Source organism: Rhynchophorus ferrugineus, unplaced genomic scaffold (genome assembly GCF_030347505.1).
Source record: "Rhynchophorus ferrugineus isolate W39M unplaced genomic scaffold, kcgeb_rfMv2 rfM2, whole genome shotgun sequence".
NCBI classification, from domain to species: Eukaryota; Metazoa; Arthropoda; class Insecta; order Coleoptera; family Curculionidae; genus Rhynchophorus; species Rhynchophorus ferrugineus.
Genome location: NW_027472581.1, coordinates 50,504,670 through 50,523,274, shown reverse-complemented (window position 1 = coordinate 50,523,274; position 18,605 = coordinate 50,504,670). Strand labels below are relative to the sequence as shown.

The window sequence follows — 18,605 nt, the reverse complement described above, 5'->3', positions numbered from 1 at the left end:
AAATATAAACAGACACAGAGGTATTGCTCTGCTTTCAGAATGAGGGAACAAAAAGATAGAAAATTTAATACATCTTATTTAAATTGATAGCACTACAGATATATGAAAAAGGGAAAAAGTGTGTCTTATGTATTCAATTAGATTGCAGCTTTTCTTATATTCACATTTAATTATATATATATATATATATATATATATATATATATATATATATATATATATATATATATATATATATATATATATATATATATAATCATTATTTTTCATATATTAATCATATATGTTCATTATATACTTATATTTTAACTTTTAACTATATGATATTTTATAATATTTAAATTTCTACAGAATTTTATTTGAATAAATTATTTTGAAACATTTGGGTTTTATTTCAAATTTAGAATGTGACGTCAGGGGTTGGTCACGTAATGCGTATATATATATATATATATATATATATATATAATATCAATATATATAAAATATAAAATATCATCTTTACAGGTGCATGTAATTTTAATTTAAACTAACCAATGAAATTTAGCGAAATGACGTTCTCAGCGCCTTCCTGCTAAGTTAAGTTAACACTCTATATATTACTCTATGATTTAAGTTTTGTGTCTAATTCTCTGTTACGTTACGTTAATGTCATTATTTAGCATAGCTTAAAGCAGTACACGGTTAATTTTATTGAAAGTTATTTGACATGTTAATGTAACTGGTGTCGTATCTGTAAGTCATTTCCAACGAATTTAGTAATAAAAATGAAAATTCCTTATATTATCAGTAATAATGCATTCAACGTTTATTTACCTTCATCCCAGACTTTAGAACTGATTGGCGAAGGCACCAGAAAAATAGTGGCCGAAAATTTTAATTGGGATAACAGTCAGTGTCCTTCTCTAAAAGAATTTTGTATCCAATCGATTGCGGAAAATTTTAAAGAAAAACATCTTTTAAATGAAATTACTTGTTCGGATAAGGTTGCACTGTTGGATGTCTTAGCAGTAGACTTGCCTTTAGAATTAGTAATACCTTTAGTGAATGTAAGTATAGCATATACGAGGTACACGTATAAAATGGTGCTGCAAAACAATTATAAATGTTAATTGTATGACAGTTTTACAGATTTCTATTATATAAATATAGATAACAAAGTTAACCTTAGCAATATTGCCAGTTGTTTTCTATAACTTTTATCATCTCTTAGATATAAAATAAAGAGACCTAGAATGCAATATATATAAAGTGTATAAAGTTGTAACCGAGTTCTGCGCGTCTGAATCACGAGAGTCAAATATAATATAATATAATAATTATAGCGGGAAATGAAAAAACGGATTTAATAAAATATTTTATTGAATTACTAAATACTTGAATGAAATATTTTTAACATTTTGAAACATCAAAAGACAAAAAACCTTATCTAATTTTAACAATCTAATTAATCTCAAATGTGGATATGTTAAATTGTTTATTCTTTAAGATATTGAGATCAACATTAGTTATAAATATGCCATTTTTGCATTTAATATGAAAAAATATATAAAATGGCTCTTTGAACATTTAGTAATCTAATAAATTTTGTCATCCATCTAAATAAACAATACTTATATAGTTGTTATTTTTCTTATTGCAATTTTCTTTTGAGGATGCTCCAAATAAATAATTATATTTAAAAATACTGGTATTTGTTTACATAAAATATGATTGAGAATAATAATTAAATTGAGTGTCAATAAAAATAAAAAATCAAGATTCACTAACGAATTAAAATTAATTCCTGCCACCATTACATAACATTTAGATAACATAACATAATAACAATAGCATAGTAATAAAAATATAAGTAATAATTCTTGCTTGCAATATTTCCACCTATACACTTAGTACAATTATATATAAAAATATAAAAAAGCTAACATGTCTTACAAAATTTCAGATCACAGAGTGGTAGCAAATAAAAGAAATGTGTCAGTTGATGTTGCTTTCATATTTCCGTTTTTTTTTGAGACTAAGACTAAGAGAATATGGCTACAATTGGTCCATTTAACTTATCATTCTATGTTTCTATATTTTGTGCATGTTACATTGTCTGGAATAAATGACAATCGGGCGAGGTAATCAATTCTGATGATACATACTCACCAGTGTACGAGAGTACTTCTCATTCTAAGTTCAAAAATATTTTTTGAATTCAACGAGTAACATGAAGTTGGGTTTACAGTTTATTTTATGATGAAAATACAATTTTTACCAATCCATGATTAGCTCCTGTATATAAGTTATAACATACGAATGGGATTATAGCAATAAAACTTCTATTATAATTTTAAACTATTTTATTTTATAGAAATATGTATTCGAGTATAAACTATGTTACTATAATACTATTCGATCGTAAAGCAACCTGCCTATATCTAGACGTCTCTAATAGCGAGTAACAGGCGCAGAGTCATCTTGCATGACACGCAGCCACAAGACGTTGAAAGGGAATGCAAAGCATATACTTACATAGACTAGTTTGAATGGAAAGTTCTGCCACATTCAACATACTTACTACACATAGCTCCTTCTGATTACCGCTTGTTCAGATCGATACAGCATGGATTTTCTGGTACTCGGTTTCGAAATGCCGCAGAAATGCGAAAATGGATGATTAAATTGCTACCAAACCTACATCATTTCGACGCGGTATCGCCATGTCCCGAGAAAGATGGGAAAAAAGTTGTAGAAAATGATGGAAAATATTTTTATTAATATATGTTATATTTCCAATAAACAAGTGAAAAAATTATCAGCGCCAAGCCCCTAACAAATTTAAATTTGAGTCAGTGGGTTATCCTAAGATTTAAATCTGTTTTGCTTTCACCAATTTCAGTAAAACTGTACAGTAGTAGAATTAACAAAATAATCACATAGCTGTACTATAAGGGGCAGAGAGAGAGATGAACCCCACATAACTCTCAATTATATGATTTTGTTTATGTGTGCATGTTTAGTTTATACTAGCATCAGTTTCTTCATTTTATATTTAAACCTCGTACTGCAGATATTTTATAATGTATTTTTACTTAAGGAAGAACACTATTGGAAACGACGTTATTCAGAAACTTTTGGAACTATTCATCATCATTTACCAGAAGATTGGACTTGGAAGAAGGTTTTTTTGGAGAGATACGTCCAAAAATTGATAGAAGAAGCTGAGCCACAATACAACGACGAAGAAACCTTTAATGAAATTTTAGATTTGTGCTGTCCATACGTTAGTTGTGTGTACATTGATCAACTGCGCGTTTGGAAACCACCTTTGACAATGGAAAAAGAGGATATACCAGAGGAATATCCTATCGAGCACATTAATTTAATGCCAATCTGTAAAAAGTTATCCAATATCGAAGAATTACATATAAGCTATGGTACATTCAATTTACTTCTGCAACGTTTGTTATAGATTTGCTCTTATGCATAAGTATATAGTCTATCCAAAGTTACTGTGAACATACGTCATCTATATATTTAATGTGTTTCCTGTCGCAATTTGTAAATTCAGTTTAGTATCAGATAATATTTTCCTTCTCATTTTATTGTAGTTAAAAAGAGATACAATGCTGTCTGATACGTTCGAACACGTAAATGAACCAGCCTGTCAAAGTCATCCGGTTGTCAAACGTATGCAAAATTCTTCAAAACAATAGTCATAAGAGGTCATAAACTTGAAAACGTCTTAATGCTTTGTTTGTTTTGATACATTTCAAATCGCTGTTTATTATTACTCTGATTAAAAATGCAGATGCCAGGAAGAACAGATTGCTTCTATATTAAGTAATTTATTTCGTTTATTAAGTTATTTCGAACAGGAATTAGATAATTTGTCATAAAATTCATAAGGTAAGAGAGGTAGGAATTTTTACTGTTAAATATTAATTTTCTGCGATGTTTATTGAAAATAATTTAGCGTGTTGCAGCTGCACTGAATATTAGTATATTAGTATGTCATTGAAATATCTCAAAAATGAAGAACATAATCTTCATCGAAAAGAAACCCCATACGAAGCCGGTGATGAATTAAGATCAGCTTGATGTTAGCTTTATCAGAGATCAAATATATGAAATGTATAAAACGTGAGTAGTTTTTTCAATATAAACATAATTTAATATAATTATTTCAGAGGAAACTGTTAGTCTAAAAATATTAAAGAGGTCTAATGGAACTTCCAGACATTGCTTTTAAAAGAATACAATTTTTAAAAGCATGTATTTTTTTTATTTATCTCTTTAGAACTTCAACAATCTGCCCGCCGGCACTGAGTATTATTATATGATTTCGGTTATACAATATAACTATCCTGACATGTAGAAGATGGCTTCAGTAAGTGATCTGCTGTTTAACTTATAATAGAAATATCATTCTAGAAACTATTCTTACTTATTCTAAAGACTATTATATTTCACTCTATGTGTTTATCAATCAGTTCGTATGATAGTTTGCGTTTGAGCCTACGCACTTCACTGTCATTGCGTACATTTATCTGTTTGGTGAGTGCATTGGGATGCACTAACAGTCTTTCAGAGTACTTCGCACTAACACTTCGAATCACACTTGTTATGGGTTCTAAGGGGATATTGAATTGATGGTCTGGAATATTTTTTGTCCTATCTCTGAGTCTCTAAAGTATAGGTTTTCAAAAAGTTTAGAGATCACAGTTCACAGGCTTATTAATTATTAACTTATAGCTATAGTTTACACTAATATTACACACTAAATGTTCACACAAGGTCAGCTGTATACATAAGATATAACAATGGGCCGAGAACACTGCCTTGCAGAACACCCGAATATATGGGCTATAGGTCAGTGTATTCGTCACCCTGTTTGACAATAAAATGTCTGTCTGAGAGGTACGATTTCAGTAATTGAAAGTGCGTATGGGGAAAAAGCTTTTTCAATTTAACGTGCAGTCCAATATGCCACAACTTGTCCAATGTCTGAGAAATATCGAGAAATGCAGCGGAGCAATATTTTTTATCGTTTAAGTTTTTGTTAATTTGGTTGATTAATCTATGTATTTGTTCCGTGTTTATTATGGAAGCCAAATTGATGGTCTGGAATAATATTTCTTTCCTCTGCGATTAATTTTAATCTCTTAATGTCTAATTTTTCGAAAAGTTTTGAGATGACAGGTAACAGGCTTATAGGACGATAAGACAAAACGTCTTCTGATTTTTTCCCAGGTTTTAGAATCATAATTATTTGAACTACTTTCCAAGTGCTAGGAAAATGATTAAGTCTTAGCATGGCATTAAATATGAATGTTATTAATTTGATGCACTTTCCTCAGAGCTCTTTCAAGATTCTTCCAGTAATTAGGTCAAAACTGGGATCTTTTTTTATCATTGATTTCTTTAAGTATTGTTTGTTTTACTTCCTTAACAGTAAAATTCATTAAATGTGGCAGATCCATTTGAAACGAAGTGTTAAGAAAGTCAATTATATTATTTTCTTCTATTGCGGGTATTTCAGATGGGTACGGATTAAATACGGTTTTTAAATGTTTAGAGAAAACTTCCGCTTTATCTTTATCATTCCTAGTCCAGGTATTGTTGTCAATTTTAATGGGTGGATTATGTAGTTGAGGTTTTTTTATTTTTTTTTTACTTTCCACAAAGAATGTTCCGTTGCATCAGTTGGTGTTAAGTTTTCTAAATAGTTTTGAGTTCCTTGATTTTGTTCCTTATTTATTAGCTCTTTCAGCTCTTTTGTGGCCTTTTTGAATTTTCTCTTGTTTTCTTCTGTTTTGATTTGTTGCCAGGTTTTTTGCAGTTTTGCTCTTTTCAGCAATTTTTTGTTTAATTGTAGATGAAATATAAGTATAATTAAACTTTTGATATGTCGCTCTATTAGATGTTGCGTACCATGCAGCCTCTTGTATAGTTTTTGTTATATTTTTTCCTGCTATTTCTGTATCTCTTTTTGTTTTGAGAGGTAAATTTACTGATAACAAACTCTCTAATTTTTCTCTAAATAATGGCCAGTTGGTTTTAGTGTTATGCAAAGAAGGTGATTTTGTTTTGTTGAGAATATTTGAGTTCCCTGTTATAATAACTGGTGAGTGATCAGGTGATAGATCGAAGCATGATTCAGCTTTACACGTTTTAGTTAGCAATATTTTTGTAACACAAAAGTCTATGGTATCGGGAATTTTATTTCTATCTGACGGCCAATATGTTGGCTCACCAGTAGAAATATGCTATAAATTATGTGCCTTCATTGCTTTGATCAATTCTCTGCCTTTTGATGTTATTAATCTAGAACCCCACATAACATGTTGCATTATAGTCTCCTCCGGCAATGAGTCTATTACCCAGCGTGTTAAAGAAACCGTAGTATTGTTCTGCCTTGTTGTGTTTAAGTGGACAATATATAGCACTAATTGTTAATGGCCCATGCACTTCTTCAATAGTTCTTCAACTGGTGACTTGTAAAGATTCCTCGCTGAATTTCTCTCTTTCGCAGTGTTTTATGTTTTCACGGTTTTCATAATTATTGATGTTCCTCCATGTGCTTTATCATCTGGGTGTTTTGTGTGATTCAACTTGTACTTTGGAATCCGTAAATAACTTCTACCCGTGAAATGTGTTCCGAATACCATCATGATATCAATATTTTGTTCATATAAAAACATTTTAAGCTTTCTGGCATGTTGCTGGAGTCCATTAGCATTCCAGACGGCTTCCAGATTTTCCATGACGGATTCCATGATTCCAGATGTATTTGCTGTAGTAGCTATCAGTCATTAGGCTAGCTTGGTAACGACGACGGTGAGTACATTCATCATTGTTTTCATTTGTTCCATAAGTTTTCTCATAATTTCCTCTAATTTACTAATAGTACTTATAGGTTCAGTGGTGATTGGCGTTGTCTGCGTATTAGGTTGGTCTGACTGTTGGTTACTGCCTGTACGTATGAGATATGAGGATGTTGTATTGGTGCATTAGGCGAGTTAGATGGTATGGGCTGTTTTGGTGGCTGTAAGTTTCTTTTTCTCTTAGTGCTGGATGCAGTTTTTGTTGCAACGCTTTATAGACTAGGCATACTCTATAATTTGCAGGATGGTCACCGTCACAGTTGACGCATTTTACTTTGTCGTCACGTGTTTTGCGTGTGCATCTATACAACTTGGGACAGTATGTTTTGGTATGCCCATGTGCTTGGCATTGGGTGGGATTATTATTTTTGTGTTTGATGGCTCACATTTAATGACATTGTGGTTCAAATACTTAATCTCGTAAACATGTTTATATTTTCTTTTGGTTTCAAATCAATATAAAACTTTGGCAGTGGCCCCTTTGTTGCACACCGTTTTATGTTATGTATATTTACAACTTCGTGGCCTTGTTCAGCTAGGGCTGTTTTAATTGTGTTTATATCCATTGCGTGATGTAGTCCTTTTATGATGAATTTAAAAGTTTTTTCGGATTTTGATCGAAAAGTATGATATTGCGTGTTTCTATTGTCCAAATTTTTTATTAAAATTTTGAAATATTCAGGGTCAAACATTTGAATCTTTATTGTTTCAGATCCGCTTGTTTTTATTGAATAATGATTGGATATTGTCGTGAGCAGATGTTTAACAACACCTACCTTATACACCGTTATTGGGTGTGGTCTGGGAATTGCTTTTGGTTGGTTTTCTTTATTGTTCTGGTTTTCTTCTGTCTCTTCTGTTAGGGCACTGAAACTGTTGTATGTTGGAAGGTGTTTTTGAAGCCAATAGTCGCTGATTTTCGTCTGTATTTGGACTAATTGTTCTTCGGGACTTCGTAAGCGTTTTTTGTTTGTAACCGTGCTCCATTCGTGCATTTGAGGATTTCAGTTACTGGCAGTTGATTGTTATTTCAAATAACGGGTGATTCAATTAATCAATCGACAGAATGATGTTGTGGATTAGCCATTACGTCTTGAAATTAACAATACAGATCACTTAATAGTTATTAAATGTTTAATTAAAAAAAAAATACGCGCCTCACGTTTTGCTCGCTCGATTTACCGTTCTGAAAATAACAAAGAAAATTCCCAGAAGGTAGAGTCTTGCTTATACAAAATAAATTTTAAATTAACATTAAATAATTAAAACCCTACAATGGTTGAGACTAGGTTTACCCTTTTTATGACCGGCACTTTTATGACACTAACAGTAACACAGATTTTTTTACAACAGAGCTTTCTTAAAGGCACGTCTGCACTCCGCGGTGGTTTGAACACAACTGGAATAACAACTGATTATATTTTATTAATCATAACATTTATTAAAAATTCTTTGCACATATATTGTGCTTCATGCTGGAAAGAGGAAAGGTTAATAGCATCTTTAGTTTGGATGACCTAGATGAGACACATTGAAAAAGAAATTGAGAAATTATGGAATCGTGAACTAACGTTCGATTGATTGGAAATGATCAGATTAGTTATTCACTTGAATTAAACTTTCTGAATTTGAGATTTTGACTCAATTCTGACAATTTCGAAGACAGGGCGATGAGAGTAGAAAATTTAAAGGTGTGTATATAATTAATATACAATAATTGTAGGAAATCGTATTCTAAGAGTGGAAAGATTTGTGTCCGTTAGATATGTGTATAATTGTTCAGAATATAGACGAATATTTGCTTGAAATGCGCGAGGAGAGAAAAAATACCAACTGATTTGCAGATATGGCAAATGCGTTAGGGAGAATGCAGTAATTAATTTTAACAAGAATGGTGGTAGAACACACTCGACAAGGAAACAAGAACTAAACGTAAAAAGGTAAATATGCTCTCTAATGCTAGTAAAATATATTACTTGGATATACAATTATTATTTAGATAGATTAGACCTCCAGAGGAACACCACTAATATAAATTCTTGTGGCTGTATAATTAACAATAGTTTAAATTATGCGATAATATATGCATTAAATGTATTATAATGTTAAAATAAACTATATATTTTTTATAACATTTTTGTGTCATTATTTTATTTATATTAGTATGTTGTTATATTTCAAAGCCAAAATAAACTAAATATCAAAATTAAATGCGGCAATTCTGCGACGTTTTGAAGTCATAAATTTAGATGATGTATGTTCACACCAACTTTGGATAGACTAGTTTCGATTAGGACTGTTGCAAATATTTGCATCCGCATCCGCAATCAAGAAACCTTAACAGCATTTATAATAATTAATGTTAACAATAATAACAACTTGTGCGTGTGGATGTTCTGCGAAAAATTATAGATTGCGTCAACGGTGTAATGCACAGATTATTGGTGTTCTGGCTGATTCGATTATTTACTAATTACTAAACCTTAGTGTTCAATAACGTAATTATTTATAGTACATAATATTAGGTATGTACACTGATTATTCTTTCAGTTTAAAAAGGAATTTATAGAAAAAATTTGGTGCAATATGTTTAAATTAATTATCATTTTTCCATCATTAATTTTTTCCCATCTTTATGATAACATGGCAATCCATTTTCGCACGTTTTTCAGTATTTAGAAACTGTGTGGTAACCAAGACATGCTGCATCGAGCTGAACAAGTGCTAATCAGAAGTGTCGTTCTACAAGAGGAAGACTTGGCATCTTTTACTTGCTATTGTTGGTGTTTTTTATAACAATACGTAGTTCAATTTGTTTATGTTCTTTGAGTTTTAAAAGATATACTTTTGCTGTTGCTCCCAGTGTACTTATTTCTGATTAATTTTTTCAAGATCGAGCCTGGCTAGCTAACTTCTTTCAAATGCTGAAAATGTATGAAAATCGTTCGATGATTGGATCGCTACCAAACCAGAATCACTTTTTCGACACGATATCGTTATTTTTCCAGAAAGATGGGGAAAAGTTAATGGGAAGATGTGGAAATTACTTGTATCAATATATAGTGTATCATTTTTTCTCAATAGATGCGTTTTTATAGTTAAAATTCTATTAGAGCATATGCAACTATCTAATATTTCTATCAAATCTATATGCGGTTTTAACATTAACCTTTTAAAATTAATATATAAATGCTAAAGTAAAATAAGTAAATATAATATTTCTTTAACAAGAAATAGAAAAAAACTATAAAGATAGGAAATTAATTTTATATTTTAATTTTTTATATATTAATTTTATAATAAAATTTTATATATCAATTTTTTTATATAGGTATGAAAAATGTCGGAGAAGATTTTACGTGGAATATGTTCAAGGTATCTGTATCAGATTGTCAAAAACTGGGGAAAGCCTTACTTGAATTAAGAAACCTAAGGCATCTCAGTATTCACAGGTCTCCTATTGGTTTCAAGCATTGTCAAGCACTGGTACAAGGTAAGATCCATAGTTAAACAAAAAGGATCTCATATATAATAAATGTTCTTATTGAATATACAAAGATAGACGAAGAAACAATTCACACATGCTTATAATCATGAACCAAAATATTTATGGTAGTCAAACACATTTCAACGTGTAATATTAGGTGCTTGGATGTACTCTAATCATTTTTTTTACTTTAAAAACTCAATTGTTGAGCAAAATATTTTCAGTAATTGTTTAGATATTTTTCTCGACTTTCTGGAAACATATCGTTACCGTGTTGAAAGAATGATATTGTTTTAGTAGGAATCCAATCGTCCAACAGGAATCCAAGTTTCGTACTTTTTCAACATTTCGAATGCGTTCAGCATCGATCTGAGCAAGTAATAATCAGAAGTCACTATGTTGATGAGTACACTGAGTTTGGCAGATCTTCCCATTCGAGCAACAAAAGTTTCTCAGCTCTAGCAACATGTGGTCAAGGGTTGTCATGTGAAAATATGACTTTACGTCTGCTATTTACTATATTGTATCATACTGAGCATTTTTGCAATTATACATCGTTTAATTTGCTGAGTTAATGTAATAAGGTTCCTTGTCATCACTTTTAAATTGTTAAAACCAATATCGACAACAGAAATATGACGGAGCAACATCACTATAAATTTATAAAAGTGATGTGATTTTGCAGAAAATTTCTTCAAATATTACGATAAAGAAATGTCGATAATGTAATTTTGAGCCTTCCATAAAGCGTCTGTATACATTGAATAACTCAATAATAAATTAGTAATAAATCTGCTATTTTATATAGAACATGTGGAAACTAATGAATTTAAGGTTAGGTTAGGTTGCTTAACAGTTACATTGATACTTCACATGCTCACAAAATATATACAAGCACTTAATACTTCAGATATTTCTAATAACTAAGATTTGATAGTTAGCTTCAACACACCATTCGTGATATAATGATTATAATTGATTTCTGTCCCAATCAACGGTGTTTGGTTTCATATGAGGGAGGACACATTACACACCCCGTCGATTACACAAAGTCGATATTTGAATATTCCAATATGGTTTTTTCCATATTTCATTTTTTAATTTTTGTAATTGTGATTCTGAATCAAATTGTCACACAGTGTTTCATAAATAAATATGATTTGTCTGTAGCATAATCATTATACACAGTTTTTTATTGACGATACATATCAGAAGAATGCGTTTATGTAGCAATTCATTCTTCTGCTATTTAAAATACACTCTTGGAGTCATTTCTCCGTCAATTATGAACCGATTTTCAAAAAATTTTTTTTTGTTCGAAAAAGTGCACCTCCGAGGTGATCTCATTGGTACTAAGTCAGGATCTAATGGCGGAATCTGGGAAAATCGAGTGAAAACCTCAAATTTCAAAGGCATATACAGTTTCCACATATTTTTTATCTAAAATAATCAAATATTTGGGTATAATGTTATTGCTGAATTAATGTGAAGGAAGATTGGAAGTCGTTCAGTGCAAAACCATACCATATGAAAAGTCGTAGAAATAATGCAGGCAACTGCTTCTATGGTGTAGTGATTAGAGCGTTCTGATCACGTGCGGAGGTCGTGGGTTCAGTTCCCAGCAGGAGCAACTTTTTTTTGTTGTTGTCCTAGTTCAACTTCAACTGACTGCAACGTAATCAGTTGGTGGTAATTAAAATAATATTATAAATAAATAAATTGGTTTAGATAGGTATTAAGGTAAATTGTAGTAGAAAATGTAGTAGAAAATAGAATATGTATAGTAGAAAGGTTAAATAAGGTTGTTGTTTATTTTTATTTAGTTATTACAACTATTGTTATGTACATATTTTGTTTTAAAACGTTTTTTTTGTGTGTAAAAAATAAAAAAAATGTGTTTATTTGATAATTTTTTACTTTTTAGCGAGTTCCTTGTTCATTTTTTCAAGTCAGTGTATTTTTTTTGTTAAAAGTATTTTATTAGCGTACTCTTCTAACATTTTCATGTTAATACTAGTATTAATTTGTGCAGGTCTGGTTAAGCATAAGACCTTAGAAGAACTTGACCTATCCAACTGTGAAATTGGCGATGCCGGTGCTCTTTGTATAGCTTATTATATCATCGATGGTTCTAGTTTGACATCAATAAACTTAGCCAACAATCAGGTGGGAAAAATTGGAGCGGAAGGATTAGGATTTGCCATTCTCAGCGAGAAATGCGAGACTTTATCGGTACGTCGACAGTTATTCATTTTACAGTCTTTTTATGCACAGATTGATGTTGTAGGCAATTGATTTAAAAATGAACCCTTTAGGAACAGACGGCACCATGGGAATTATGCGAGCCCTTGTTCGATGCTCTAAAATAAAGAGACTTTCTTTCGCCGCTTGCGTTTTCGACGAGGACACACCCTTGAAAATATGTCAGATGTTGAAGCTAAACGAATCTTTAAAACAACTAGATATTAGTTCTAATTGGTTTGGAAATGACGGTGGTGATGTAGGTTTAATATTTTATTGCTATTTAATTATGATCTCTCGTAAGTATCTAAGATGGCTTTTTTAAAATTTTACTACTTCTCTATATTTTTCTTTTCAATGAACATGCTGATTTTTGTTAAAAACATTCAAGTATTCGTATTTTGCTACCACACTAGATTATATATCAGAAGAATTGAAAAAGGTAACTAGTATAGTATTGAATATGCTACGAATTATTTTTAGTTCGGGATGGGACAGAATTAAAAACAACTTTTGGCTTTGAAAGCAGAGGGAAACATTATTTTTATTGCTGTCATTTTATATATCTTGAACAGCTGTTTGACATAAACTACAACGTTGACTATTAATTATTCTTCTTGTTTTTCTACATATTATGAATGGGCTCTTTTAGCGGTATAAAACAGATATTTAACACCGCATCTCAATTTAGATGAACCTAATTAACATTATAAGTAGTTTGTAAAAAACACTTCAAAACATTCAAATTGCAAAAATAAAATTATTATATAGTCATTTGAGATTGCGACTATTTTATTTTTAAATGGTGAGCATTTAACACTACTAACTAATCTAGTCGATGAAGTCTGCACATTTCTCCGATGAACAAATCAATCAATGAAATTGATTAGTCTGTGCCTGGGCTGCCAAACCTGTAGATATGTATTTACAATGAATTAATTCCACGGCACTACGTGGGCTTCTCTGAAACGGTATAAATCCTCTAAAAAAATTTCTAGTTCAATGGTCACCACCCCACTCAGCATCACTTATTCTATCAAGTCCATTATCGCCTTACATGTAAATTAGCCCATAATCTTTAGTACCTTTTGGGTTTCCAACTATTGTTTTCTCAGCTTTCCATACGTTTTCCATTGGCATGTCCAAATATCTGTTTAGATATGACATACTATATGTAATACCTGGTCTCGTAACTAACGAAAAGTATATAAAACTGCATATTAATCTTATGCACGCTACATTTTCAAATATTTCTTCGTTTTCGCTGATGCTAAAATAATTTTATTTGGTGTTGCTATCTTTTTGCTTTCTTTCATATTTAATTCTTCGAACAGTCGTTGAATGATGCATTTTTGATGAAACTTTTGAAATAATTTTTCTCTCTTCTATATTTCCAATAAAATCAAGCGTTTAACCTGTTAAAAATTACTTTTAATTCGGGATAGAACGAAATTAATAACACTACTTTTAGTTTTGAAATAAAAGAGAAACTTTTTTTTAAGTGGACAAGGTTTTAAGCTGATTTTGATGTTGCATGGTACCAAGGGAGAACCTCTTGAGAGTTCTTGAAGCTTTTCACGAACGGGATGCCAGATTCGACAGGGCATCGATTAACGGGCGGACTTTTTTGGATTAGAATGCCTGGAGTTGTGTAAGTTATCTCTCAGAGACGTACTTGTACCACGCCTGTTCTCCAAGGAGGCAGACTGATCTAAGCAGCATTTTATACAAGGCCACTTCTGGGCGATTGGAAGTTTACTTTTTCTGTAGAGCAGTGGATATAGAAGGCTATACACGCCCTTACCTTTGCAGATAGCGTCTTGGATTTGTGCTAACATTATATGCTGATAAGGTCTTTATCGATTTGAAGGCGATATGCAAGGAACTCGCTTCGATGATCGAATAGAATAGCCTGAGTTTTGCTCGAGTTAATCTGTAGTCGACAGAACTTGTACAACGCGATGGCCTGGTTGAGTTGGACTTGCAGCCTGTTACGAATGACATCATGAATGGACAGTATCCGGTGGTGAAAAAAGCGGTGTTGTCTGCAAAATATGCTGTGTTTGATTGCTTAGAGGTATCTGAGTCACCGATCTTTACTTAAACCAATATTCCGAGTATGAATGAATTAAGGATATTACGGTCATCCGGTAAACCTAATTTTTTGGCTTTGAAGATTAGACCGTTGAATTATCACAAGTGGCCGAAAGCTTTGATTACATCTAGAAAGATGGATCTAGCTATGCGACCTTTACGAAGAGCCTGATGAATGGTGGCTATGACGCGCGCGGCTTTATAAAGGCTTGAGTGCCGATATCGTTTTTTCGGCAAGTTTAGAGTTGGGAATCAACTAATCAGGCTGATAGACCTGTAGTTGGATAGATTCGACTTAGCTTTCTTCTTTGGGATAATTATGCGTGCGCGTGTTTCCAATTTTTGGGAAAATGCTTTAACCTCAATATGAAGTTTATGATATTTTCAAGCGCGGTTTTCCAGATGGTTTTGCTGTAATACCATCTGAGCCTAGAGCTTTTTTTGACGAAAGATGTTTAATTGAGAGTTGGAGGTCCTGGGTGTGACTAGGTTCTTTAGGAGATGTTTTGACGGAAAGTTTTTCCTCATCATAAAGGGGATTGTGTCAGTGATGACGGGCAGCATCTGTCTTGGAGGGCCAAGTGAAGAGCTGCATTTCATCTGATTTTCGAACGTTTTAGTGAGGAGTTCGGCTTTTTCCGGATTTGCCCAAGTGATGTCGAAGCTGAATTGATATCTAAAGTGAACTTACTGACCGCTCTTTCTACATCGTCTCGTAGGGAATTGATACTTGGGATAGTTCATATGCGTAGAAATTGGATTGAAACAGTTTGAAATCAGTATTTAGGAGAAAGTCGCCGACTGAAATAAGGATGGGCTTATAGCCTGAATCTAGATCTTGGAGAACTTGCAAGTCGAAAGTTTGATTTACATTTTGTACAATAAAGAAGTCAACGATTGTTGGTCGGTTTGTGATATCGGAGAAGTAGTGAGCTGGGTCGCTTGGAGCAATTAGTCCGAGTCCGTGGTACTGGTGCTCCAAAATAGATGATGAGCATTGAAGTCTCCCCCAATAAATTTGGGGAAGTTTTCTTGAAATAGTGACATGAATTCTTTTTTTAATGAATCTATCTGACTTTTGGTAGATACTAGTGAACTAAATTCCTTTGTGATTTGACACGATTACTATAGAGGTGTGTTCAAGACTAAAAAGTGAATACGAATACAGCTGGATATGCTTGATATTGTATTTGACGGCTATGGTTGTGCCACCCCCGCGGTTTGAAGTGCAGTTGTTTTGATACAACGAATAATGTGGGATCTTGAAACGGATGGAGGGCTTTAGAAGGATTTCCTGAAGAAGCAGAATGTCGACGTTATACCTTGAGAATGCAGCAGTAAGTTCCACCTTCTAACCGCACACGGAAAATACATTCCAGGACAATACTGTTAAGGTAGGTTGGGGGGGGGGGTAGAGACTAGCCATGGTGGACTGATAGGGGTTCTTCCAGGAACTAGGTTCTTATGGCATTGAAAATTGTTTATTTTATTTTTTTGCAGTTGCCTCAGAGAGTATTTTTCAAGAGATGATTGATGCTGGGGCTCTGTGGGAGTAGCAGCCAAGCGTGAGTTAGAGGAGGGGTCTTCTGGATTTGATTGATCGTGGGATTAGGCGGAATTTTCAGCCCGAATAATTAGCATCTCGTGGTTCTATGCATTTGGCGCACTTGGTCGGAGGTTTTCTGTCTCTCTGACATTGTATTGGGTTATGCTTGCTTTGAAGTCATTGCTTGAAACAAGCGGGAGTAGCCTTGCGGAAGAGGGGCAGTAGATTTGGAAATTATAGCATTGAATTCGCTATTGCTGCGCTGTGCTTGGATTTTGACTACTTGGTGCATCAGACGATCGACGGAAAAGATACGGCGTTCTTCTCTTGGGACGACCACTTGCACGATGGCGATTGGGTTTCCCTTTTTGTTTTTCCAACCTTCAACGTAAACTGGATAAAACCGGGCTTCATAGGCGTGGTTCGGATTTCGCCTACTTGGATTCATTCTAGCACGCCCTTGATGACTGTCCGGAGCTGCCTCTTCTCCAACAGGCAGAAGGTATGATAGCTATATGTGCGTTCGTCAAGAATATTAATCAACATTCTGTTATCGTTGGGAGTTAGTCGAAAGAAAGGCGGATTAATCTTCCCCTTGTTTGGTTTACGTGAATCCGAATTGGATTCCTTGGAAGGTAAGGATACAAACCAGCTCCATGTATGCGTGTTTATCGAGAAGAATAATCAGGCGGCAGACGGACCTTGTTGCTAGCTTGGGTTGAATCGATATTATGTTGGTTGGGATTATTATTTACATTATTATTATTATGAGCAATATTCGTCGTGGTTGGTTTGTTATTAAAATTAATTTGAGTCGCGGAGAAGCGGAAGAGGAGTCGGAAAGTACAGCGATGTTGCTATCGACAAAGTCTTAAAAATAAAATCACCCCTGCCTTGATTTGCAGCTGGCTTTTGCGTTTGCTGTTTGTTGGCTTTGCGTGCTGGGAATCCTCCTTCGGATGTCGATTTCGACCTTTTCCGTGAACTGGCTAGAGTTCGCCCACACCCTCACGTATGCTTCCATTAATAATGCTTCAATGTCTGCTTCACCAAGCTTCATTCGGGTAATCAGTTGCATAACTTGTTTCTGGAGGATGGTGATTTGAGCCTCCAAACGTCTAATTTTCTCATCCTTCTGTAAAATTATAGCATTATAATTGCGGCGGTCGTTGACTATTTGCTGTGCTGAGGATTTCGTTTTTTGGCGACGACTGTTTACTGTTATTTGGCCGAGTCAACTGGCCGGCTGTTTTCTCGGTCGGATTTCACTAAAACTTTTTATACAGTGTGTATACACTATTACGTATTAATATGTAAAATACGTCTTGTTTCGACGAAAGTTGTCGACACGCTACTTCAATTAGAAACTTTATTTTCAATGATGCCCTTTTATATCTTTTCAACAGGTGCTTGAGACAAATACAATGCCCTCTACTAGTGTTCTTTCTTTGCATATTGGGAATGAGCTTTTTTATCGACATAAAATAGATATTTAATAGAGCATTTATTTCACCGATAATTCATGAGAGAAGATTTTTTTATTCCAAATATCATCTTATTTTGTTATTTTAGAGCTTGGTTGATGCAGTATCAGTTAACACTACCATAGAGTGGTTGGACTATCGAGAAACCGATATTTCCCAAGAGCAATGTAAAGCAATTGACGAATATTTAATAAAAAATAGAAACAAAGAGGCTGAGGAATAAATCAATAAATATAATTCATAAAAACCGTAGTCCAACAATAAAAACAAATGTTCAACAATAAACAATAAAACAAGTATTCATTTTGATGTTTGATTTTTTGTCGAATAATATATTTTGGCGGGTATTTTTGGTGCGGAATTTTACTCGAACCCGTTAAATGAAACCTAAACACAATATTGCCAAAGTAAGATAGAAGTAACAAAACCGCTTTCGAAGACCAAAAAATGGTTAGAGGAAAATGCTCGTGAGGATTTGCATCAAGCAATTTATATATAAAGACTTGAAAATTACCTATCTTATAAATAACATCTCAGACACATTTAAGGGTGCTTTTTTATTTTTACAACTAATAAAGAAACTGATTGAGACATTAGGTTAATATCAATTAAGTTCTGTAACAAGAAAACTGTCTGAGTATTTTCAACTGATTGTATTTTGATATAAAGACGAAAATAATATAGAAAGAATACCAGGATGTCTAGGATATTTGATGGATGTATTTAAGATTCAGTGTATTTCAGTACAATGACATCTTTTCATAGATTCATTAAAAAGTAGCCTTAAAGCAATTCTGATTTATAACGGCGATTTGTATACTTCCATCTGTAGGTAATTTCGTATAACCTAAAGAAACCTACAAGAATTTGTAATTATTAAT

The 18,605-nt window shown here is 32.9% G+C and overlaps 1 protein-coding gene across 1 annotated transcript; it reads left to right on the top strand.

Moving 5' to 3' along the window:
• The first annotated feature begins 767 nt into the window (after positions 1 to 767).
• Positions 768 to 18,016, top strand: LOC143191121 (uncharacterized). Its single transcript, XM_076395908.1, has 6 exons — positions 768 to 1,049; positions 3,083 to 3,422; positions 10,204 to 10,365; positions 12,392 to 12,591; positions 12,647 to 12,859; positions 17,813 to 18,016. Exons 1-6 carry the CDS (start codon positions 768 to 770, stop codon positions 17,945 to 17,947), a joined length of 1,332 nt encoding a protein of 443 aa, XP_076252023.1. The 3' UTR covers positions 17,948 to 18,016.
• Positions 18,017 to 18,605: the final 589 nt, after the last annotated feature.

What these genes read in the sequence shown, in the direction of transcription:
- LOC143191121 (XM_076395908.1), top strand. Translation starts at nt 768, where the DNA reads ATGAAAATTCCTTATATTATCAGTAATAATGCATTCAACGTTTATTTA. An exon ending in AGAAATGCGAGACTTTATCG is followed by an intron (nt 12,592 to 12,646) that starts GTACGTCGACAG and finishes TTGATGTTGTAG; the next exon opens with GCAATTGATTTAAAAATGAA. An exon ending in TTGGAAATGACGGTGGTGAT is followed by an intron (nt 12,860 to 17,812) that starts GTAGGTTTAATA and finishes TTGTTATTTTAG; the next exon opens with AGCTTGGTTGATGCAGTATC.